This window comes from Copadichromis virginalis, linkage group LG20, assembly GCF_057382275.1.
Source record: "Copadichromis virginalis isolate Kocher_CV1m ecotype Utaka linkage group LG20, C_Virginalis_male_GT1.1, whole genome shotgun sequence".
Lineage (NCBI taxonomy): Eukaryota > Metazoa > Chordata > Actinopteri > Cichliformes > Cichlidae > Copadichromis > Copadichromis virginalis.
The window spans coordinates 22,962,395-22,988,686 of NC_140637.1; the positions used below are offsets into that span (position 1 = coordinate 22,962,395).

Consider the following 26,292-nt stretch of genomic DNA (forward strand, 5'->3'; position numbering starts at 1 on the left):
TACTGTCAGGAGTGTTATTGTTATGCTTCCAGCACCCCAAAGCAGAAATCAATCCCCCCATATCATAGATTTAAGATTAGTCTACTGATGTTACTCAAACTATTTTCTCTAACAAAAGTCAATAGAGATTTAGAGACAGCTCTGTTAGAGGAATACTAGGAACACGAGGCAGTCTATGAGGCTAAACGTCGAAATGATTAGGCTCTTATTTAATTTGTCGTTTGTGAAATAAAAAGATTAGAAACTATGCTTGAGTGATCGCATTGGGGAAATAAACCTGCTTAGATGCTTTAGATTCTTCTAGTTCTGATTAGTCTCGAATTTACTTAAATTTCACAACCGTGAGCACACACCGTGAGCCGCATATTGATTCATGAGCTGGAAAGAAAGTGCTCGCGGTGGTCTTCTATCATCTCTAAAACACAGTCAGCAGACACAGTGTGTGCTGGGGATGAGTGACAGAGAGAGGCAGAGGGTAAAGTTTCACGCTCCGTTCACACTAAGGTGGATCGGTATGAAAATTTGTCCGAGTTATTGTTTTAAGATAAGAAAATAGAGGAGAAAAAAAACACTAAAAATTGATTTAAAAAAACCAAAACTAATGGGAAGTCGAGGGAGCTCACACACAGTCACATAAAGGAGAACTTAATCCCATTTGACTAACATCTGTCCAATGCTGTAGGAGGAGCAGGGATTTTTGTGAATTGCAGAAGAACGGACAACAGACTGAACATCACAAAAGCTCAAAAACTGTAATTTGTGATCAGCTGCTTTCGTCAAAATAAATTAAGCGATCACAGAGGTAGGCATATTTATGATAAACACAAAAGTAGAGTTTTCAGATTTCTCTACTGTGCAGCACTTTTATTCTTACAGGAAGAATAAATAATTGTCCTTTCACTTTCCGACCAGATAAAACTAAGATTAGGAAAGTATTTACTGTAAGTATTAGGCAATATTAGTCACATGTCAATTTCGGACAGTGTCTGCAGGTTTGGACACTATCTGAGCTGCGTTAAATCTACAGGTTTGATTTAGGCGAGAAGCTGCCAGGAATGAGTCAGGACAAAATGTTTCCTTTATGAGTTAAATTGAACATTACACAGATTTTGTACTAGACATCTGGCTGGCTGAAGTCTTTTTAATGTGTGGTCCAACTAATTTGGACACTGCCATTTTTATGTACAACCCCTCTGAAAAAAATTCAGAAAAAAAGGGTAAAATGTCAATTTTCTGTGAACCAGTGTCTCGTGTGCAAAGCATGAGAGAGAATTAAGACTGTGAATGACCAGGGACTCTTTAAAACAGAGGTGCGTGCAGAGTAGCAGGGGTCTGTCTGTCAGTCTGTGCTGTACCATGGGGGAGGGGATAAGGGATCAATAGGAGGTGACAGAGCATGTGGCATATGACTCTGACAACCTGCCCCCTCACTTTGAGGGTCTGGCTAGCACACACCACTCACACAAACACATGCACACCCTCCAGTAAAGTTCTGTCAACATCACTCAGAGCAAGCCAGATAAAATTAGCTGACGCTGTTTTATGATAAAATGTGTTAGGGTCCTGTGTGTCAAGTTTGGCCATGCATGTGTGCATGGGATATGGTTGTGTGCGTGTGTGTGCTCCATTAGCCAGCCTTTCTCCTGGCCACCATATGCAGAGCTTGGAGCCCAGGCCGGCTCCATCTGTCGGGTTAATGCCCAGCCTCAGCCCCGAGCAGCTGTCCCCTACAAGCCTCATTATTCTAGCAGGAACCATGCAAAAAAAATCACAACCGCCACACGCACACCCAGCGGACGCACAAAGACATTCGCAGTGAGAGACAGACACAATTGATGGAGCCAAGGACTATCACACAATGACAAAGTCGCCAGAGCCTGCCTGGGAAGGTGTTTCTGAAACTCATTTTGGCTGTCTGAGCAGGTGTCAGATGAACACTGCCGACAAGAATTCATTATTCTCAACGGTCAAGCCTGCAACTGGACAAGCTACCCATTAGTGAAGTGGAGTGGAGAGGAGCTGCATTTTCTAGGCTTTATAAGTTTAGAATAAATAAAAAAATATTTTTTTTTTATATATATATATATATATATATATATATATATATATATATATATATATATATATATATATATGTATGTATGTATATCTATATATAGATATCTATATATATCTCTCAAAGGCACAATGAACAAAGTGAAAACACTTGGAGAAAGAGGGAAAGAGGAGGGGGGTAGAGTGAAGGTGACAACCCAAACACTTGCCTTTGTCTGGTTGAATACCAATTTGATCTGTGCTGAGGAACCACAGGGGATCCAGCCACAGAGAACTCAAAAGTATGCATGTGTGTGGGTTTCACACTGCTTTGGGAGGGATTGTTCCTGATTATTGACCTATTACATTTAAGCTTCCACTTGAAACACAGCAGGGTAACCCACAGGTCGACAGAAACGCACCAGCCAAATATAAGAAAACACACACATACATGCACACACACATGCTGGGGGTGTTGCTGTTGTGGGTGAATATTGTACAGAATCCTCAAGGGAGTGATTTGTTCAGAGAGTGGATTCATAGATGGCTGTGTCACACATTCATTATACACTGCAAGTAATTGTGTTTACTCTGCCTTCACTGTTATTCTCACCAAGGCCTTCGGGCTTGTTCAGGCAGAAAAGACCTGGCGGCAATGCATCATATCTAATTAAAGCTGAAATATGTGTTCAGTGCCGATAAAGCTCAAGAAGCCTTAATTATGCTTTTATATTACATGGCAACAATTCTTATAGGTGCAGCCTGCATGGTGCAATAAAGCAACAGCACTGGCACAAGGTCAAAAGGAAGCTGAATCATTTTCAGGAAAACTATTACTTGAGGCTTTTTTTGTGGCTTCTTTTCCAGAGAACCATCTTTGCCTTCATCTGTCCTGGCTCTCAGGACAACTGCACCCTTTCTCTTTTGGAATTTGTAATCAAACCTCAAATTTGAAAACACTAAAAATTTAATTAGCTAGCCTTTCACAGAGATTTCACCCTCTGTCCTCGAGTGGAATAACAAAAATAAGATTTTAAACCTTATCTAAGTGTGGTTTTTGAAAACAAATGCCTTCCAACATGGTTAGAGAACACACCTACCAGAACCTGACAGTTACCCTTACAGGATTTAACCCACTCTCTGCTCATCATATCAACACAGATTGTACCAGACTGAACAACTCAAACTGAACACCTGCAAAACAAAAGCGTCAACAAAAAAGAAATGCAAAAAATTTTAATGGCCTTAAACAAAAGCAAAGGAAAGAAAGCAAGGATTCAAGACGTCCAGGTCTGCACCTGGTAACATAACTAAAGTGAGGCATATGTACACATTATAGCTCATTGTGCAGAAACTCTTGTATTTTCACTTAAACAAGCAGCTGTTTTTTATGTGCATTAAAGCTATATAAAAATTTAACAGTGCAAAAGCAAATTCCTTGCTGACAGTTTAACCAAAAGGCATTTCCAGTGGAAATTGGCCGACATACCCTCTGCATAACCATGTATAATATCCACAAAACTTAACGGAGGTTAAACACACACAATACGGTAATATTATGTTGAAGCACAGTACGTATTAATCCACCAGGCTCCTGACTACGGTAGCCGTAATGCTCCAACAATCCATCAAGAGTTGCAGCTTCGTAGCTTGCCAAAGTCGTATTAAAACTAGTTCTGTCAGCGTTAATCTCATTAAAATGACGTTAACGCCATAAGCGCGTTAACGCAGCAAATCTCCGTTAGCCAGTTAACGCGGATCGGCCCGTGCGTGGGGCTGGATGGTAGGGCTGTGCGATATGACCAAAATCTCATATCCCGATATAAGAATTCTATCGTCCGATAACGATATAAATCACAAAATTGCAACATTTTCTGTAAATTCTGTGAATCTCGGGCAGCTCGACTTGCGAGAAGTGTTTCCAGCTGCGCGTCATGTAGCTGGAGTCGAGTGTTTTAACAGATGCATGAAACTATACATTTCTAGACTTAAGTTGTAGCGGCCGCCGTTTTCTTTGTGAGTATTTATTACACAGCGTGCTGCGGGGAAAAGCCTGTTCTAACGTTTGAGTCGAAGGTTTATTTTTTAGCACCTGGCGGCTCTTTTTTACTTCTCATCCGTAAATAATCTGCTCTTTCACGTGATTCAGTTTATTTTGAAAAGTCTCAACAGGATCTTGAGCTTTATTGTGAAAGGTTTATGTGGAACATAAACAAGCGGACACGCAATGGTGTTACCGTTGTTGTTGCTAACGACAACGCATAAAAACAGGCGCTTGTCCGTCTGTAGTGTGGTTATATAAAATATAAGAGAAAGAGAGAACTTTAAGAAATTAATATAGCCACTACAGTGGCCATCAAAACGATGAAAAAATATTGCCGTAAACAGTTTATTTTGCGACACCACGAAACAAACGATAGCGTAAAATGAAACGATAGACGTTTTTATATCGTCATCCGATATATATCGTTATATCGAACAGCCCTACTGGACGGTGCTAATGCGTTGACGCTGTGCAGCCCCAGGTTTTTCGGCCCGCTTGCATGTTCTACCAAAAACTGTGCTTTGGTGGGTATCTGACGGATGAAAACGAAACCAGTTCCACACTACTGAAGTTGGCACCATTTTTACAAACCAATTGTGGTTCATCTGTTTCATTCAACGATCCGCTTTTGCCCTTCACATTCTCTGTCGCCGCCATGCTTTTTTTCCGCCATGTGCATATGAAAACAAAGGCACTGCGCATGGGCGTTTTACCCATATTCTATGGGTCAGTTATATAAATATATCTGGCAAGTTAACTTGTGATTTTTATTTTTGGTTTATCATCAGTGCTACAATGGATTTCAAACAACACCATCACTCGCATTTTGAATGTATATTCCCGGCCCTTTCTCTCTCATAATTTCGTTGCTAGCTGGCTCACTGACCAGGTTTGGCTACTATGTTACGCTTTTATTTAGTACTCAGAAAGTATTAGGGGTACATCTTACAAGTCACATTTTTTAATAATTAATTAAAAAAAGTGGGAATGTTTCCATCCACCTGCATGTGCACATACATAACAAACATTTATCTCAGGCACAAACAGTAACGCTTCAATGGGACGAAGACACATGAAGGAAGATCCTGAGAAAACAGCTAGGCTGGAATTTTGACATTCTCACCTTGGACAGGCCTCCTACTTCCAGGTAAAAACAGATGATGAAGACGTTCCAGGCTACCCAGATCGCGGCCCATACCGTGTACTGGAGGGGAATAAAAAACTGTTAGTAAACAAAGAAAAGGTTGTGGCCACTGGGCTTTCAAACCTACATAGCTCTATACACATGCAGACACTATACACACACAAATTTATATGGAAGACCTCTTTTTTTTCTTCATGATGCCAGTAAGTTCAGCAAGTCTATCTGAGCCCTAAGGGGGCTGCAGGTTTTTAAGAGCTGAGTGAAGCTCAAAACTAAACCACTTCTAAAATTGTACGCTTAGACAGCCAACTGTTGACAGCTATAGAGTGCTACTGAGCGGTATTCACTAACAGACTCATCACAGTGAAGATTGTCAAATCCTCTGACTCATGATGAACTGTGTATTTAAAATGTCAGCGAAAGAGTAAAGGGCAAATCAGCGCCCCTGTAAAAATGTTCGTGTTAGATCTTGGAACCCCTTAGCTTGCACTCTTCCATTTTCCATCTGACAATAGACAATGGCTGAAACTTTTCCTCCTTCCTCCCCTCCCTTCAATTCCTGCTTCCTCTGTGTCTTCATTTTATCCTGCGTGGCTTCAATCTATCCTCCCCTGCCTCTCTTTATTTATTCTGTTCTCTGTATCTGTTGCACACTCCTCCAGTCTTTTCCTGTCATTAACATCGCCATCTGTGCTTCCACTAATGCTGCTCAGAACAGGCTTTTAATGCCTTAGATGAACGTTACGTTGTCAAATAAAAACCGACGTGCGTAAAAGTGCATTTATAAAGCCTTGTAGTGGTGCTTTCTGGCAAAGTAATGAACAAGCTGCATATGCATTCCACTGCGCTTTAAAGAACGACCTTCTCTGTCCCCAAACTTGAAGCCGTGTATAAATCTGATGAGCTCCTTAGTGGCCCACCACCCCCTCAAGATCCCACCCCCTTTAATTAGGCCTAATTACCAAGGGATTAGAGTGATTTAAGGGTGTCGCACAATGCACAAAAGAGTGCAGCACAACTGAAAAGCAACAACATGTCCGAGGTATGGTACATGCACAGACAGAGAGCAGACGCAAAGTGATGCAAAACCCCCACAAAAAATAGGATTATGTGAGAGACTGTACAGAGTTTCAACTGAACTGCAAGACAAATGTGATTTATTTATGTGCACTCACCACTACAATGTAGCGTGGCCGGTACTGGATAGTGCCAAAGAGGCCGAGGATAACGATGATGATGTGGAAGAAGTTGGCGAGGATGGGGGCCCACTGGTAACCAAGGAAGTCAAAGATCTGTCTTTCTAAAGCCAACACCTAAAGGGTGAGAAGAAGAAGAAGAAGAAGAAGAAGAAGAAGAAGAAGAAGAAGAAGAAGAAAGTCAGGTTAACATGCAATGGAAGAAAACCGTCTTTCTCGAGGCTGCAGGGAACTGCAAGAAATGAAACCTGATTACTTAAATCTGGAAAACACCAACGGGCAATAATTAATAATAATAAAGAATCAAGATAAACACTACGAGCCTGTGCTGCTCTTGGTTTATTGAAAACAACATGTGTCTCCCTCAAAGGAGACACTGAGCCACTTGACATGAACAGCTTGAGAGTTTAGCCTCAAACGATGGAAGCACCCAGGGTGGGGTGGTGGTGGTGGGGGGGCAGAAGTTTTATAAAATAAACAATGACAGATTTATTGATTCAGCCCCTGCTGAGCCATGGACTAGATCACTATTTCCAACCTTTCTGCCAATGCCTGCCAGGAAAGAGAATGCTCTGGGATCTTTATGGGAGGTGTGGGCCTTCCTTAATAATACCACTGCAGTGAGCTTACGGTATGTGCTTACAAACAACAACGAATATTCACATGCACAAGAAAAGTAAAACCATCTACAATTTTTAAAAAAAGAAGAGAAATTCCACAGTTTTCCCAGTACAGTAATCATTCTTAGTCCTGCATCAATAATGTTTTAAGGCTAGTTACGTTTAAATAAAGATTTGTTCTAGTATGATGTCTTTGGTTTTTGCTTTATTTCTTCTTTTTTGTTTGAAGAGGACATCAGTCTCTTTCACCTTTCTTTGTAGCTCCAATCTTTCTGTGCAGTATTTTGTGACATGAAAAAAAAAAAAAAAACACACAAAACAAAGCAAGCTGAACTTTCAAGAGTAGCAGGCCCTATTTGCATCAACGCAATTAGCATGCCATTTGCTGGAAAATACAGGGAGAGGGTGCAAACCGCTTAATTAAAATTCCATTGCCAATCCAATTCCACTCCATTCCCAATGTGTGTGTGTGTGTGCGTGCGTGCGTGCGTGCGTGCGTGTGTGTGTGTGTGTGTCTCAACCAATGATGTGTTTCGTTGGGTGCTGACATGTCATTTACAGCCAAGCGCTTGAAGATGGATGAGAGAGGGAGAAATCTTGTTGCTGCCTCAAAGATAGGAAGAACCCATCAAGCACACACACACACCACACTCCATACACCACGGTGGCTGCGCTCCTTGATGTAATGGAAATGTTACTAGAAACTCAATGAGACATTGTGACAGGGAGGGGAGGGAGAAGATCAAACACTGAGTGATAATTAAAAATGAACGAGGGGAATAAGTCCACAGGCAGGGTGTGAAGTGACAAAAGGGAGAGGTGAGTGAACTGCATCAAGCCTTACCATGCCAAAGTCAACGAACATCCCCACGAACTGCACTTTTCATGCACATGAAAATAAGACAACAGACAAGAAAAGATGGCTGGAAAACTGAGACAGATCGGGCAAATGCTGGGGTCTAAGTCTCTAAGTCTTCTTCCTCAGAAGACTTAGAGACTTCCATCTGCCACTGAAGGTGCTCAAGAACTTCTACTCCTGCACCATCGAGAGCGTCCTGACGGCAAACATCTGCACCTGGTTTGGGAACAGCACCAAGCAGGACAGACGAGATCTGCAAAGAGTGGTGCGCTCAGCCGAACGCATTATTCAATCAGAGCTCCCTGACCTGCTGTCCATCTACACCAAGCGGTGTAAGTCCAAAGCTAGGAAGATTATGATGGACCTCTCCCATCCCAACAATGGACTCTTCTCACTGTTGAGGTCTGGGAAGCGCTTCCGCTCCCTTAAGGCCAAAACAGAGAGAATGAGGAGGAGCTTCTTCCCCCAGGCTATTCGGGCCCTGAACCAGGTGTAGGACTGGACTCTCCCACACACGTCACTATAAGACTGGACTCTCACACACGCACCACCACACATTTCCTATAATCCTATAATTCCTATAATTTATAATCTTTATAATCTTTATAATCTCTTCTGCTATTTGCACATTCTTTACTGTAAATTCCTAAGTTAATTTGTAAATTCTGTAGTAAACTGTAAATTGTAAATATTGTAAAACTTTTTTTCTGTCATTTAATGGTCGGGCATTGTACAGCTACAAGCATTTCACCCCCATGTCATACTGCTTATGGTTGTGTGTGTGTGACAAATAAAATTTGAATTTGAATTTGAAATACATGGTATAAACTCAGAGAGATGGGAAAGGATAAAGGGGGAAAAAAAAAATCACAAACAACATATGCTAATGCAAGACGACTGAGCCTCCCCAACTCTCCTGATAACTTCTGTCTATCCCCAGAATTGAGAAAGCCTGGAGGGAATGAATAAAATCAGGAGTCATAGATCTTCTGGCCAGCTCTGGGTCACGGTTAGAGAGCTAAATAAAACTGATGCATGAGGACTTCAGCAAAAATTAGATGCAGCTATAGGCTGCAGTTAATTTGTTTGAAGTGTTTGCCGGCTTGACCCAGACCCCATTATTGGAGTTATAATTCAGCTATGACTTTTATATGCACGTCTGGATAAATATCTGAATTAATCCCTCCCTATTTTGTGAAGACATAAGAGAAGGTTAATAAGAATCAAGTGCTACTCCTGCATCACACTGGCTACAATCAAACATGAAAGAGACCCAGTTTTAAGCCTGATCAATGATTTTAATGCGATACCTCAGGCCGATCAATAATAAATTTTAAATTTTAATAATAAACTTAATGGAAGACAAGCAAACATGTACTGTTTGTGGTTTTAAAGGAGCTTTTTAAAACAGGCTCTTGAAGTTGATACAGATGACTTTCTAAAAAGCAGCTTTTTTAAATCCATAATTGATTGTGTAATGGTTAAATGAATTAATGCGCTGTACTTCTCATGTGGCAGGATGGATATCAGCTCTAGTTATCCAGGCTTGTGCTCCAGGCCGATGAACACAAAGTCCTGCAGCCAATCACATGCAGGAGTATTGAAGGAGCTGCACTTTGAAGTATCTTGCACTCCTTTCCTGCCTAATGATACCCTGTATATTAGCCCATTGTATGGTGGTGTGAGGTATATCCCATCTCCCTGTCAGCCTTCCTCAGCTCCACAGGGAAAGCCTGACATTTTGTTATACGTTTTTTTTTTCTTTTTTCTCCCATTTCTCTTGTCCTTTCAGTTGAGAGGAAGTTAAGATTGCAAAACTTTTTGCTTTGGTCTGTTTATCCAGTATTCACTTTATATTTGTTCTGCTCTCGGTTACTTGCGCTATATTTTTTTTGCCAGGATTCTCCCTGAGGTTAAAACTGAGCTTTATTACTGTTGCAAGAAAATCTGAAATAAGAACAAATTGACTTCTCATATTTTTCATCTAGTTATATGTTACTCCGAACTCCCCGAGCACCCTTGATCTCAAAATAATTATCTAAGTGGGGGAGTGAAATGTGGGTGGGGTGGAGAAGAAAAGAAATAACGGGAAGAACAGATGATACAGCTCCCCCAAAATGTTGTGCGCTAATCCTGGTGGAAGAAAAAAAAAAGAGATCAAATTCTATTAACCAGCTTTTATTCTCTTTGGCTAGATAAGTGAAAATAGCCCCGGGGTCTTATCTGCGTGTGCTTGGCACAATTTCTGAAAAGGCTAAAAGAATGAGGAAAAGTCACGAGGTAATTTTAGATATTTTCTTCATTAAAACTTAGCGTATCTGTCGGTTTAGAGAACACAGACTGCAGTCAAGTCTACCATCTTTCAGTTCTAAGGTTTTATGCATAACAACGTAAAATAAAAACACAACAAAACCAGGTTTAAATTAGACATAAGATGAACAACAACACATGATAAATGGCTGTGTGTCATTTTTTAAGCTACGCAAAATGCAGAAGCAGTGAGGAAAAAGTACACCCTATGATTCAGCAGCTTGGCGAACCACCTTTAGTAGCAATAAGCTGCTGTTCCTGTATGACTTTATCAGTCTCTCACGTCGCTGTGGATGAATATTGGCCCACAATTCTTTAAAACGTGGCTTCAGTTCAGGTTTGCAGGCATTTATTTCTGCACAGCTCTCTTAAGCTCCTACAGCACTTCAGTCAAGTTGAGGTCTGGACTTTGAATGTGGCCATTGCAACACCTTAAATCTTTTCTTTTACAGCCAGTCTGTTGTAGATTTGCAAACCCTTTGGTTTGCATAATTATCCTGCTGCTTTAGCTGTCAAACAAATGGTAAACAGAAGAGTTCATGATCAACTCAATGACTGTGGCTGCCAAACAAGCATGAATCCTGATGTGCTGTTTGCTTTTCCAGTTGTGGTGATGCGTATTATGGCAAACATCTCCACTTTGGTTTTGACTATCCAAAGGACATTGTTTCAAATGTTTTGTTGTTTGTTCACATTAAACTTTGTAAACCTAAGCCATATTCTCTTTAGAGACAAGAGGCTTTCTCCTTCTAAACAAAGCATATTTGGTCAGTATTTTTCTAATTATACTGTCATAACCGTCAACATTTCACATGCTAACTGAGGTCTGTAGAGTCAGAATTGTTGCTGTTGGGTCGCACAGCGTGCAGTGTTGCACACTCTGATCTTTGGGTGAATTTGCTGACATACACACTCCTTTCTCTCTGTAAAATGATGGACTTGAAATTGTCTGGAAATGGCCTGTTAACGCTTCCTAGATTGACGGGCAGCAGCAATTGCATCTCTAAGATCATTACTGATGTCTTTTCTCCTTGGTATCATGTTAACAGACAGTCGAATGCTCCAAACAAGCAAAATCTCAAAACTTCTGCTTCTATAGAGACGCTCGGGCTTGCTGATGATCACTGAATCAAGTGCATTTAAATAGCAGCATCTGGCTGCTACTTACCCTCTTAATTCCTCAGGAATCAGCGAGAAGTTTTTCACCCACTGCTTCTGCGTTGTGGTTTAGGTTTTGTTAAATTGTTTGTCAGGTTTTATTGTTCATCTGACGCTGTATTTACCTGATTTTAAGACCGGTTGATTTTTTTTTATTGTGTCCTAATACTAAAACCTTAGAACTGAACTGGTGTACTTATCTTTTACGTATAGAAGATGGATGTTACATTTGGGTTTCAGAAGCAGCACCAAACAGAAATTGCCTTAACGCTGCATTTTTTTCTAATGAGTAACAGAGGTCAACTCCTTTGGATTCAGAAGGAAGTCTGATTATATAGAAGTCCATGGAAAAAATACCTCACTGCTGATGTAATTTATAACCTCAGTAAACACGCATTAAAGCTTTCAGTCTCTTGCCTTATTTAGCGCAATGTGATGTTCATGATGTAAAATACAGTTTCATTTAGAGTGAAATAGACAAGAAAGCAGAGTGTGCTTTACCGCATGGCCATCTGTTGTCCGTGACATCCATTTTGCAATGTGGCGCCAGCCAAAATGCTAAACTGTTTCCTAATAATTCTTATCCTGACACTGATTTTTTTTTTTAATATTGCTTACTAATGTAAAAATACACACACACACACACACACACACACACACACACACTGTCCTCAGCACATATGTTATCTGACATGGACTGCTGTCGCGGCTTGGGACAGAAGTCTAGTTAATAAGCATAAAAACCATCCATCCAACAAACATAATTCAGATCCCATGATGTATTTATTACACACAGCCATAGACCTTTTCCCTGAATTATTTCCACCAGTCATTGAATTAAAGATCATATAGGCATGAGGCATGTGTGGGTGTGTGCGCGTTGGTATGTGTCCTCTCCTCTGAGAAGCTGCAGTTGCCCTATCACGCAAGCTGCTAACTCAATAATACACCAAGATGACAACAATCAATCAAGGATAGAAAGGCCTTTGCCCACCCCCAAACACACACACACTTACACAAAAGCTATATAGCACAATTAGCCCACAATTCAAAGGGAGTGGGTTACTGGAGAGTGGGGTGGAATTTGATCAAAAGATACCAATGCTCTTCCAGGAATATTGAGCCGGCTACATAACGGCCCGTAAAAGCCTCCCACTGACCTCTCGCAAGCACAAATGACTCCCTCTTGGGTGACGGAAACTCTTAGTGTGCATTTTGGTTTTGGGTGTGTATATGTGGAGAAGCATGTTGGCCACACATACCACTCCTCCCACTATAAATAACTGCCAATTATGGGATGGGTACGGCAGCAGGATGCAACAAGCACTCCTCACACTTCTACTACTGTCCATTCTGAGTTCTCTCTCTTCTCTGCTTTTTAATATCTATTTAAAGCTGTCAATTACATGGCCATGCAATACCAAATTAGGAACACAGACCTCAGTGCTGCTGCTTCTCTCACTTAGCTGGTAAATATACTCAGTCTCTAGAGGTCTGCATACATGAGCAAACACAAACAGAGCAATAAAGAACACAGCCCGACATTATAGACCCCATTTTCTCCAATATGAAACTAGTGAATATCAAATCCAAAAGACATTTCAATCACCGCCACCTTTTAAATGTGCCACAACAGAAGGAAAGAAGGAAGCAAGCCACACATAAGAGTGATGTGGGGGATCAGAGTGAACCTGTCTGAGGGAGAAAAAAAAACGTTTGATCTGCATCGTTTGAGAGCTAATTAAGACGCGTATGTGTGCTCAAGATAATTGGCTGAAATGAATGAAAGGCAGCGTGCTTTGACTGCGCATCCAACCGGGGTTTCAGACAGAGACCGAAACATGTGTCGCGCCGTCTTGGCAGTTGTTTATGATTATTAACTCAAACCGTGTTGCCGTGAGTTCGAGATATCCAGAAAGTAGGGCAGATTTCTGGTGAGGTGTTAGGTGTGATTTCCACCCCGAGCTAGAAGATAGAGGTGACTGCTGACCCTCTCATTTCCACAGCTTCCCACCTTAGCCTGCAGATACCAGAGATCACATCAGTGTTTCTCTTTCTGTTTGTCCTCAGTGAAATGTCCTCTAATAACATGTTACTAGATGTGTCATCAGGATAGGTGTGTGTGTGCGTGTACGTGTGTCCATTCTTTATGACTTTAGGCTGCATGAGTCAGACTCCTCTGTGTTCAAGCGTATAACTCTGACTCACACTGTCAGGCTGAAGGACAACACTGAGGCGAGCCAGGAGATATGAGGGGTAAATTAAAGACAACTCCTACTTATTCGGCCATCTCCCGTTTTCTTATCTCATTGGCTTTAATGGTTGATTTTACTTGCATAAAAACACACGACTCAGTGAGAGCAAGCCAGATAAAATGAGACTCACAGGGCCAATTTGTATGTAATATTCAAACAGGCACTAATGTTTCACGTGTGTCTTGCCCTCTAACTGGCACTATCCTGCCTGCTGGAAGTTACTGGGAATAGAGACAAAGTCAGCGCAAAGCATGGCAGACTATTAAAAAAATCTAGTCCAGATTCATGCTTGTCTCTTCTAATTTTTTGACTTTTCCACACCTAATAACTGAAATATGAGTTCCTGCATGGCCCCGTTAAAGGGGTTGCCAATTTGGGTATTGAAATACCCCTGAGGGGATACTAGTCTAAGGGGTCTGGACGAGACAGCAAATTAGAAAACTTTTCTGCTGCACATTTTATCCGAAATGTCATTTTCATGTTTTTTTTTTTTTTCTTGTGAATTTCTGGAAGAACTGAGAGACAGGTGGATCAGAGAAACAGGAAATCACCCTTTCCATGTGGATTAGGACAATCCTTAAACACGTTTTTCACAGGTTCACTCAGTCCTGAATAACAAACGAAACAGACCAGGTTTAGAGTCAAACGAACATCATCTTGGGTCTGTGTGTCAATATGCAAATGAACCTCAGTGATTCCAAGAAGACACCGTGCTTAAATGAAGTGCGACCAAACTGCTGTTACTAGAGGTAACTACTAAAATGCTTTACTCTGAGACTAAATAAGGAGCAGGACAGTAACAGGGACAAACCATGAATCAGAGGCTGGCTGTCATATCTTTTCTTTTTTTGCTCTGACTTGTCTTTTATTCCGTGACTCCCAGCAGGCACTAAAGTACTTCTCAAAAACTTTCTACAATCCAATTTTTCACCTCTTGCCTGGGTAAAGTTATTATACTCTGGTGGCTGCCTGGTCCTTGTGTAGCAGTGTAACTAATGGTGCCAATCTCAGTATGTGTGTGGTGGTGGTGGTGTGTATGCGTGTGTGGCTTTGATTGGGCACATGGAGAGTTGGACAGATAGATAGCCCTTGGTCGTGCCTAGTCTAGCAGAGCTGAGACAGGGATTAAGAGGTAGGGTGCCTTCATAAGCCACTTTCTTCTTCACTGTTTGAAATATGGCCTGCACAATGAAACACAGAGAAGCTAGTGCCTTTAAATATCAATTGCTTAAGTGGCAGTGCTAAAGAGAGGGGAAGAGAGGTGCTCGGGGCATCTCTTTTTTGAAGAAGAAGAAGCTATTTCAAGTATATAAAAAATAATCAACCTTATTTAAGATGAAATATGTAAAACCGTAAGTGTTCCTACTACTAATAACATGCTAATCTGTCAGTGCTACTGGGAGCACGTAAATCTGCCCCTCCTGAAAGAAACGTGACAAAAGCCAGCGCTTTGAACTAACTCTCTCTCTGAACTGTGACAAACCACTTTAAACTTTTTGGATTCTGCCCTGTGTTGTTGTGCTCGCTCTCTCATGTGTTTGCTTTAGGATCAGGTTTTAAACATCTTCTGGACTGGAGGCAACAACCAGCTCAGGTAATTGAGCTTAATCAGTTCAAGTGAATCAAGCTTACTTCATAGCATACGTTCACGCTGAGACTCAGAGTTCTTAGCCTGTCTGTCCACTGACCTCATTACGGGTAAAAGTTGTCCCACTTCCATTTCTCCATCTGCTACGAAGTTTCTTCACCCTGTACTTCTTTTATTTTGAGTTTGCTGTACTTTGCTTAAAAATTATTACATCCACTCTCAGAAATCTTTTAGATGGACGTTAAACATGATTTTGATGAGACAGCAGTCAATCTATAATGTATTTAAATCAGTGTTTGCGCAGCAGACATACAAGACATACTGTCTCAACGAAAAAGCAACAACTGTGAGAGACTATCATCAATAGGCATGGAAGATCAGTTTTCTGCATACCTTTATTTCTCTTGGCTTCTCTGGTTTTGAAGTGGGCAGGAATGTGAAGCTGCAATGTTAAAATCACCTACCTAATCTTTGGAAATTTCATGGTGATTACTACTGAAGCCCCAGAGCCTAAAGAAACAGTATTCAGGACATTCCTAAAAATAATTTCCTCAGAACTTAACTAAGACCTTGGTCCCCGTGGTGGAAATGTACTGAGCCCATCCAAAGGTTCTTGGCAAATCTTTAGTTACAAGTAAGGTAATATTTTTATAGTTAACCTTTAATGCATGCAGTCTTAGAGAATGGAATAATACACCTGGAAAAAATTGGCCAGCACTGAGAGGAATTAGCACATGTTTGTCATGAAGCTGACTCGGTGATTAACACTGAGAAATAACCCAAATGTGTACACTGTGACACCAGAAAGCCTTCTCGTTTCTGGTAAATGGCTGTCTTGCTCAATATCTCTTCCTCTTTCTCCTCCTTCAGATAACATTTTTAAGCTAATCAGGGACAGTAATGCTCACGTTATTGAAGGTTAAACGAGACTTTACTGCATCATCTTTCAGGTAAATGTAGCAGCTCTTATGAGTTTAGCCTCAGACCAGAGGTTTAATGTAAGTTTAGTGGGTATGTGTGCTTTTCTTGAAAAAAATGACAGCAGACTGAATCTTACTTCATCTCCAAAAGAAATAAATTATATCAGGTCACGTTAAAAAAAAGGTTCATGTGCAAAAAATATAAAGTAACAACATCTTCTAGGGAGATGATAGAAGAAAAGCACTACAAGAATAAAGTGGTGATTAAAACCCAAACACATCAACCATAGATGGGATGGTAGAAAAAGTTAAGAATGGGAGCAGCTTAAACCAGCCAATCGTCTCCGCTCTTCTGCTTCATCATGTCCCAGATTTAACAAAGAGCTGTTTAGGTTTCGCCCCAGTTAACAAGTAGGCAATTTAGCAGCGACAGAGGAAATTCTCATCAAAAATATGCAGTCAAGAACAGCAAACAGCTGTCAGCAGTTTGCACCCTCCAGCTCTGCTTTCCATAATTGAGTCAGTAATGTTGCTCTTTTCATCATAATACCATCACTCGTAATCTTTCATCCACCGTAGAGGAAGTTACGCTGCGTGCATCCGTGCTGTCCGACCATTTGATCACAAAACACAATTAGAGCAAAAACATCCGTGAAGTCATCAGCTGCTTGTAAAACAAGGACAGGCTGCCAAAAACTGTGGGGGGGGGGAATTTGAGTGGGATGAATATGCATTGCAGCCATTCAATTGAGTATGATCTGTCAAGATAGTCATCCCAGCTGTGGTGCTCCCCAAGCAATTTATTCGATGCCACACTATAACAAATGACACCACTGGAACCACTGGAATGGAAAGAGAGAAATGGGCTTGCAAATAGTTCTAGTTCTATCTCCATTATAGCTTAATATTGCAATATCATTGATGTGGAACACACACACACACAGGCACACTGGCACAAGCCTCTGCATGGATGGGCATATGTGCACGGTCACATTTTCCCAGTCCACGGCTTTCTCTCTAAGAACATAATTAATGGTCTAGTAAATTGAAGACATTAAAATTGCAAATAGTTGTAAAAAGGGCAACAAGGGACAAAGGAGATGGGTTTTTTGACAAACACTCATATTATTATAAACTCACATCCATGAGCAATATCGTGACGGTGAAGGTCATCACCTAGCTGCTTTAATCTGTTAAACATCTCATCACGGACAGAGGTATATTATAAACACATTCCAGTCAGGACCATTCTTTTTTTTTTAGTCCGAATCAGGGTTGCGGGTGGAGGACTAAGACAGCTGTCACAGGGTGAGAGGTACACCCTGGAGGGTTAGGGTCACAGAAACTCACACCTACAGTCAATTCAGAATCATGCATGGGTGTTTTGGAACTATGAGGAAGCCGGAGTACCCAGAGAGAACCACTGCAGACACAGAAAAGCCTCAGTCTGGTCTTGACCCAGGACCTTCTTATGAGGCAACAGTGCTAACCAATGCATAACCATGCCCGCTCCAGTCAGGGCTACTATATTCAAAAGAAGGCTGTTATTGCCATCTGCACTGGTAGCATGGTTATGTACTGGGACCTCCTCATCTTCACATGTGGGGACACGCAACACTGACCCATTAAAAAAAAAAAAACTGAGAAAGCATCAGTAACTGGTGACACAACAGCATGAAGAGGAGATTGAGGTGGACTGCAAAGCGGCTTGCAGAAGCAGCGGTAGGCAATCTAAAGTAATATTCCCTGTAATATGTTAGGCTTTGTCGGTTGAAGGCTATCAGACAAGCCATCGGCTGACGGTTGGCTTGAGATCAGCTGATTCTTGCTCTCAGATAAAGTTTGTGAACAAACCAGGTGGGTCATACTGATTCGAATGTTGGATTTCAGACATTTTTGCGGCACGGTTAGAGGATACATACTGCATGTAAGTAAGGTTATCTTTAGAGTAGGGCTGGGTATCGTCACTGATTTCTAGAATCGATTCAATTCCGATTCACAAGGTCCCGAATCGATTCGATCCACGATTCGATTTAATTCGATTCGATTCGATTTAAATCTGGGAAATTTTGACAGTCAGAAATATAATTCAGATCAGAACATTTACATATTTTTGTATCTATAAAAAGGAAGCTGACACTCGCAAGACTTTATCCAAGGTGTGAGCATCACAGCAGATGCCTTTGTGTCAAAGTAGCTGAAGATAAAACACAGAAAAACATGTAGGTGATTTTCCTGGCCTGGGATTTTATAAAAATATTCTGCAGTACATCGAAAACGAAAGAAAACCATTAATTAATGAACATTACCTCTGACGTTACAGCGGTTTTATTAGAGACACGGCTAAGCATTTTGCATTTTGAATAATTTTAAAAAGTTTCAATTTGTTCAGTATTGAACAGCAGAAATGAGGTTTTCTTTTCGGAAGCATGTAAAAGGGAAAAAAACAGCGGCCGACAGCGCTGTAAGCAACAGTAGACTTGTGCATAACAAGCAAGCGAATAATGAAGAAAGCGAAACTGTTCGAGAGAGGGGGGGGGGGGAGAGAGGGAGAGAGAGAGAGCTGCGCATCGCAATGGAAGCAAAACAGTAAAAGAATTCATGACGATGTTTATGTGAAGCGTTTGGATCTTCTTTTGCTGCTGGTTCGGTCAATATTGTTTGGAGAGAGATCAAACTAACAGCTTTAGAATCAGCGCATAAAGGGCGTGAACACAAAGCGCGGACCCGGATCAGCGAGCTGTCGGCTTTCAGCCCTGACTGTGAGAAAGGCGACATCTAACTGATTCTGATCCGCTGTGTGTTTAAGTCTATGTGCAGAATCCCTGTACCTGCTCTCATTTACTGTTTGGTGGTTCTTGAAATTTTGTGAGATGTCACCAGAGATTCTGGCATTTCGGACAAAATAAATTTATATTAAAAAATCGATTTAGGATTTTAATGAATCGATTTTACGTTATCCAAGCCAGAATCGATTTTAATCGATGAATCGATTATAAAAACCCACCCCTACTTTAGAGTGACAGCTGCCCTGACAAAAGGATGTGAGCCATCATCGTTGCAGTCTAACGCCCAGAGGTTGTCTACTAACACTCATCTCCCTTCTCAGCATGCTAACTCAGATTTGCATCATACATTACCAAGCTTCCTTTTGACAAGCTGGCTTTCATTACCTGCAGGCTCCTCAGCATCTTATTGTATAAGTAAAGGTTTCCCTGGTAACAGCGCACCAGAAAGAGGGCCGGAGAATGAAAGAAAATGAAAGAGAGGGGAAGGGGAAAGTGAAATGTAGAGATCTCAGGTCTCGAGGGTCATGCTCATAATTGGTCTAGGGTGAGAGGTTGAACTACCACAACCGCCCCTCTTTTGACTCCCTGCTTCTCTCCCTCTTTCTATCTGTATGTCTTCCAAATCTCCAGTGACTGTTGCCCCACTGATAAATTAGATGGTAATCAATAATGCAAACATATTCCAACCTGCCCGCGATCCCAGCAGGGGGAGAAAAGAAAACAGGGTGGGTAGAGGGGTGGAGGATACAAAAAGAGGGAAAGAAGATCGCGCAGAGCCTTATTGTCTTTCCACAAAGGATACATGCTAAAGACATTCATTACAGATTCAAGCAGTGCTTCCCATCCCCGAGTACCCAGGTTACATTAAGCTCTAAGGTGAGATGATGACACATTGGAGCTCCAGAAGTCAGCGATGTGACTGTGAATTTATTACGGAGTCACCTTGTCTTGGTGTCTCATTGTAAGCTGTTGTTTAATCAACTTTCCAGCTCAGGTCAGGCATGACCTGTCAGAAACTGCTCTTCTGTGGATGAGGGTTGTTCAGGAATAGCAATCAACAGAGCACCTGGGTCAAGACCACAATCAGCATTGAACACTGGGGGTCTATTTGACAGCACAAGCACAGCACTTACACACATACACCTACGGTACCTAATTACGGTGAACCGCATGACCTTCAAAACGAAAAGAATATGGGCCCATAGACAATATAAGATGAGGTTAAGACCTTCATTTCTGAGATTATCTGAACTAATGGAGCTCTGTGAGCTATAGTCATTTACTGTCAGACCTTTGAGCTCCCCGTTTCACACACAGCAATTTTTGAAAGGAAATAGGCTTCTGCATGTGAACTTTCTTTTAGAAAAATGCTTTTTTCTATTTAGCTAATGCAGTTTGAAGAGCAATTTGTAATGCAGAAAGAATTAATCAATTATAATAGGTTGGGCAGGCTGTTATATTATTATTTTTAAATACATTTAAAAATAATAATGTAATAAATGTATTATTAAGGCCTCATAGTGTGTTCAACTGACTCCAGATTAGTTTGATTTATTAGTTTATAAAACAGGAAGAACACTTAACTACAGTATAGAACAATTCTACATCGGTTGTCCCTGGTCCGTTAGCTGATAGGTGCTGCTCTAGGATTTAACAGGAAATTGTAACCCTCACCCACCTAGTCCACTTCTTGCAAATCTGTTAATCAGCTTGTATAAACTGTATGATACAAGTAGCAATTCTTCTAAGACCAAAGCACATATCGGGACAGATCCAAAGCTACAGTACTGGACAAATGTCTTTAGCAATTCCTCATTTCTTTATGTTTTGCTGGGAAATAATTGCAGCAATTTGTGGACACATGCAAACATATATGGAAATACACTATGACAATATATAGAATTTATGTAAGTAGACTTCAGGAACAATTCTGAAATCTTGTAGAAGGACATTCATAGCTGTTCTTTGGATGTTGGATGTTCTCTTCCTAACAAGATGATTGCACACTGCTTCAATAATGCTGAGCTCCTGGCTCTGGTGAGGCTAATCCATGACAGATAGAGTTCAATTGTGTGTTTTTCTGCATTAGCGGTGTGTTTGGTATCATTGCCATACTGAAAAATGGAAGTAGTTGCCAAACAGATGCCTTCCAGATGGTATTGCATGGTGGAACAAAAACAAAGTAGTATTTGGCATACCTTAGCATCTTCTACCCAATTCCCTTCCATAAGAATAATCACTTGATCTACTGAAAATCCAGTTGCATCTTTCAGATTCTGTGTCAGCTCTTTGCTGGATTACCTACAGCATAACCTGATGTGCACCTCCCCAGAAATGTAACTACATGTAGGGCTGACGAAGCCTGCAACTGTTGAAACTGGCCTATACAGTACTGTCAATTACTCTTATGCATTTCTAGAAACTTTTTTTGTTGAATTTTGTAAATTTATCAGTGAGAGAGTAACAATTATCATCTCAATGTAAGAAAAAAATTAATGCTGCATCAACCAAAAGGACTCACAAATGACAGCAAATTCATGGAGGGACATTGCTGAAACCATTGGAGTGGATGTGAGAGAATTTACAAAGAAGTGGAAAAACTCAGGGGCAAAAAGATTTACCCCCTAAAGATTTAAACAGTTTATACAAGCTCATTACCAGATTTGCAAGAAGTGGACTGGGGGCAGGGATGCATTTCCCTGTTAAGCTTAAGGCAGAGCATGATCACTTATATTGTTTTCAACATCTAACTGCCAGGGGACAGCAGATGTAAATTTGCTATATACTGTAGTAAAGTACTTGAAAAAATGACAATGACTTCAGTTCTGAAGAAGCTTATCGCATGAGAGGTGCAACGTCTTTGAGAAACTTAAAGTCCAGTCACTTTTCTGTCCAAGCTCCTTAGATTACTATGAGATTACTATGACTGACTGAGAGTGTACACAGACCGACCCAAGAAGTCATTTTGCTATTGGTATTCAGTGAATACACAGAGTTTGCGAGGAGTCTAACATACACTGACAACACATTTTGTTTTTGCATGGATAATTCAAGTACAGGTGCTGCCTTAGTCCTCCACCATCTGTGCAAGCCAAAACAAATAGTAAAAAATGTGCTTGTGCCCACAGTGATATAAATCACAGTCCAGAGAAGTTTTATAAAACATAATAGGAGCACCAGAGAGGTGAAGACAATGAGAACGGAGTGGAGCGATAAAGAGCTACGACCATTCATTTTATTCCTGCCGGCCTATCTCCTCCATCAACCTGGCAATGTCAAAGAAATGCAGTTTATTATCACTGATCAGACAGCTACGACTCCAGGTTCACTCAGGCACTCTGTAAAGAAGTTACACACAAATGCACTTAGCAAAACCCACTGAGCAGATGTCCGAGGCATCTGTAACTGGGAAAATTAAAATATTCTAGCACTTGCGCTCATATTTCTGTAGTAAACAGCTTTCAAAACATCACGCCACCAGTAAATTTGCAAGGCACGGAAGGATTACACAGCAGCAGTAACCCTCACACCCTGGTTTGCTGGTCTGACAGCATATAGTGTTTTATTGCCACACAATTTGCTCCAGCTGCAGTAATTATTCTTAATTATAGCTGTGCGACACATCAATATCAAAGCTACAGGCCAAGACCTTCCATGTGTTGTGTGCCCGCTAGCACACACAGATTAGTGAGGAGAGAGAGACAGTATGTTAGAGGCATCCAGCATGTCTGAGATCATGAATATTCAGCAGGAAATTTGAATGTTCGTGCCTCCATAAAGCAGATGAGTTAGCAGAGGAAACTGGGGAGAAACACAACCTAAATCCTTTGTAATATGTAGAAGATGACGTGAAGCTTGCCAAGGGATGATGTTGCGCCTTTAGAGATAACACTCTTCAGGACGAGGCGCTCTGTTTTTCTGCTAAAAAACTTTCTTGGAAGTACTTTGGTTGAACTCGCTTTTCTTCTCTGAAGCTTTCTCTACCGAGTATATTCTCCAGCTTTGTCATCAAAAGACTAGAGGAAAAGTGGGCAGTGTGATGCAAGATGTAACACACAAACACTCACACGGTGCTTGTGGGTAGTCTCCTTTAAAGGGTGAACATGAGGTAAAACTTGCAGTTCTCCTGTGCTGCTGTACCGTGGGTGACTTTTTCCTTCCTAGACACAAATTATGCAGCTACTGTGACAACAAGGACATTGTTTATTCTCCTTGCATGTGATCAAATTTAAAAAATAAATAAATAAATTTTTTTAAAAAGCTTCAATTTTCTTCCTTTGCTTGCCTCGTATCGTCAGAGGTCAAACACAGCTGCACTCGTACGAAGGCTCTAATCTTTACCCACCACTAGACCTAATAACCTATAACTCAAAGTTAAGAATGTGCAGCTGTGACTGTGTGGGTGTGTCTGCGAGACGCATCTGTCAGTGTAGCCAGACTAGTTATGTCAGGGTCAATGTTCACTTCTAAGTTCATTGCCTTTGCCCACTGTGATTGTGTGTGTGTGCGTTTGTGTGCTGGCCTGTCTGCCCTCTCCTGAAAAACCACCATGACCACTGAAAAGGCCTCCTTCATCTATCATCAAGCTCCGCTGAGCCACAATAACCATCAGCTCTATTAAGGACAACCTCCTCGTCATTGCAAGTCGCTGACATTCATATGTCTAGACTGGGTCCTGTATCTGACCAATGGAAGTGCTTTACTTCCAGGTCAAGTTAAGGTCAACACCTCAAAAACCCAACCGGTTGATAACAAAATGAGCTCCCTGGTGTCTCTGAGTACAAACAAATCGTTACACAGACGGGGCTTCCTGCCAACGCTCGCTATTCTCTGGAGCTGATCGGGGTTCTGACAACCATCCAGCACTACTGTCTGGAACAGTTAGGCTGCAAAGAGAAGAGGGAACAGAGGCGTTTTCGATCAATACGGGCTCATTATCTGTTGCCTTCTGTCCCAGAGAGATCAGTCCCAGCACTCGGCCTGTTGATGAGGAAAGCGCACCACAATTCAATTAGGGGATGGCCGAGATGCCAAAAGAGGTTTGATCAAAGCACTCTGCCAGGCTAATTAGCACACAGCGGTTCACAAGGGCTTTTTTTTTTTTTTTTTTTTACATCTGAGGAGCAGAGTATGTTGTTTTGTTAATGGTAGTTTTACCCTTTAATGGACTGGGAATAACCTGGCTCATTTTAAATGCATAGGTTTCAGCCAGGGGAGATTGAGGGTCCCTCTTGCTGCTCTACATACACATGTATATTCATGTGAACACATACGTAGACACACACACACTGCCTGACGACCTTTTCAAAGGTCAGGCAGGGTTTAATACAACCCCTCGCTGCAGTTTAAACGTGTCAATGTGCAGGTGTGTGTATGTGTGTATGTGTGTGTTCCTCCAGACAGGAAGTGTCAGGTCATCCAGAAATACTGCCAGGGGAAAATAAAGCTGTTTCCAGAAGTCTTTGGGGACTTTTTAGGCAGCTAGTTGACAGCTTTATAAACCTCGTAACAAATGGTCAGCCTCCTTCTCTCTAATGAGGCAAGAAGGTCCGAGGACTGTGAAGGAAAAACAGGTGTGTGGTTCAAAGTGGGCTGATAGCCTACTGTATTCGTGCGAGTGTGAGACGATTGTTTGTGTCACCAGTGAAGCAAGTCACATTTTAATCAAGAGGCAACACAAAGACCCCTGTGGCCTAATAAGCAAACTATCAAGAAAAAGTCTGAGTTCCCTGTTCTTCACACTGTGATGAACAGGTCCAAGACACAAAAGAACAGCAAGACACTGAGCAGCAGGAAGATAGCAGGAGCTTAAACAAATATTTAGGAGCTGAAAGAGCGATTGAGCTCTTAGCAGCCTTGCAGTATTTAAAAGGTATGACTGCGAGACAACCCAGCAGCCAGAAACCTAAAAACTGGTGTAAAATGTTGGTTTTAGGGCCAAAAGACTTTACAAATTAGAAGTTGTGGGCTTTGTTATTAAATCCGGATTTTTAAAGTTTGACACCAGCTGATACTTGCTTCCTTTTTGTTTTTAATGCTCCATTTTGAATTCCCTTCCGTGTGGTGCAATATATCACAACTTTCCCATTACACTCTTTGTCTTGAGACGATTTTATAGCTGTGTTTGTTTCTGAAAGTGGCATTTACGTGGGAGCTTATGGTGTGAGCAAGCTGAGTTTTAATGCCATCATAAATAACACTGTCACAGCCTGTCAGGTAAACTTCACTCGGGATAATGGCAAAGGGAAGCTAGCCTCTGAGTCAATAGGAAGCATCATCCGAGACGTATCATCAGTAAAATGTCACAGCCCACACACCACTGATCAGAAACTAAAATCTCTCAACAACCTTTTTCCTCCTCTTGTTATTAAAAATTCGCAAATTACAGCTGGTTAGAATTTCCAAGAAACACATTTCGTAGAAATTAATTTCAAAATTCACAAACTGACATATTAGCCAATGTTTTACATGAGAACTATACTACACAAATGTGAAATACATTAAGTGGCTATATGAACACTTAAGTAACACCAATACAAAGATGATGGTTAGTTAGAATGATGGTTAGTGCAGGTGGAAGATGGGACTCAATTATAATATTGTGATTAGTATAAATTTGCTCTGTCATATCTCTGTACAGCTGCTTAAGGCTTCTGGTGCTCAGAGAAGTTGAGTTCTTTGGACCAACAACTCATGTCAACACAACACTTCTTCACTAAAACACAAAAGTTAGAAATCCACGATTATTCCCAGAACTACTATGTTTAAATAAACTGGATTCAGTAGACATGACGAATGAAGATTTGTTTTAAGTAGGATCCTACTTAAAGTTAAAAATAAATAAATTATTTAACATGTCCTCATCAGTTTTCAGCATCCTCCAACAGAAGCCGAGCTCCTGCCCATGTAAAAACAGACACTGTATTGGAAACTAATTCCTTTGTCAAACACGCAGTGGCTTCCTCGTAGAATACAACTTCTAACAGCTAAAAAGTGCAGAAGTGTGGAACAACTCACCAGCTGTAAAGTGCAAATAAAGATGAGAGTGCATCGTCCGCTGCAGCAGCCCATTGTGTCAGCGGTGAAAACACGGTGACTCTGGGAGGGGGGAAAAGAAAAAGTCAGAGGAGCTCTCGGTGTGCCGGCAGGACTCAGTGTTGATCCAAGCACCGGCGTCCCATTCTTCTCTTCCACCCCGGTCTCTTTTACTTGAGCCCAAAACACGATAGACGAGAGTCGCTCCGGATGCTCTGGATGTGTTTGTTTGCCTCCGCTCCAGCCGCTCGGCCGCACTTGAGGTGACTGACTGGGAGGGTGGTTGCAAGCCGGTGTGTAAAAAAAAAAAAAAAAGAAAAGAAAAGAAAAAAAGGGAGGA

At 41.3% G+C, this 26,292-nt stretch overlaps 1 protein-coding gene across 2 annotated transcripts in view; it reads right to left on the reverse strand.

Annotated features, from left to right (window-relative positions):
* nkain4 (sodium/potassium transporting ATPase interacting 4) overlaps positions 1 to 26,238 on the reverse strand; it is a 54,118-nt gene extending 27,880 nt beyond the window's left edge. For both annotated transcript variants that reach the window (XM_085444876.1, XM_085444875.1), the window contains exons 1-3: positions 25,935 to 26,238; positions 6,398 to 6,535; positions 5,202 to 5,282 (exon numbers count right to left, since the gene is read on the reverse strand). In XM_085444876.1, coding sequence (XP_085301002.1) covers positions 5,202 to 5,282; positions 6,398 to 6,535; positions 25,935 to 25,988 — 273 coding nt within the window. In that variant the 5' untranslated portion in view covers positions 25,989 to 26,238. The remainder of the gene's footprint in view (positions 1 to 5,201; positions 5,283 to 6,397; positions 6,536 to 25,934) is intronic.
* Positions 26,239 to 26,292: the final 54 nt, after the last annotated feature.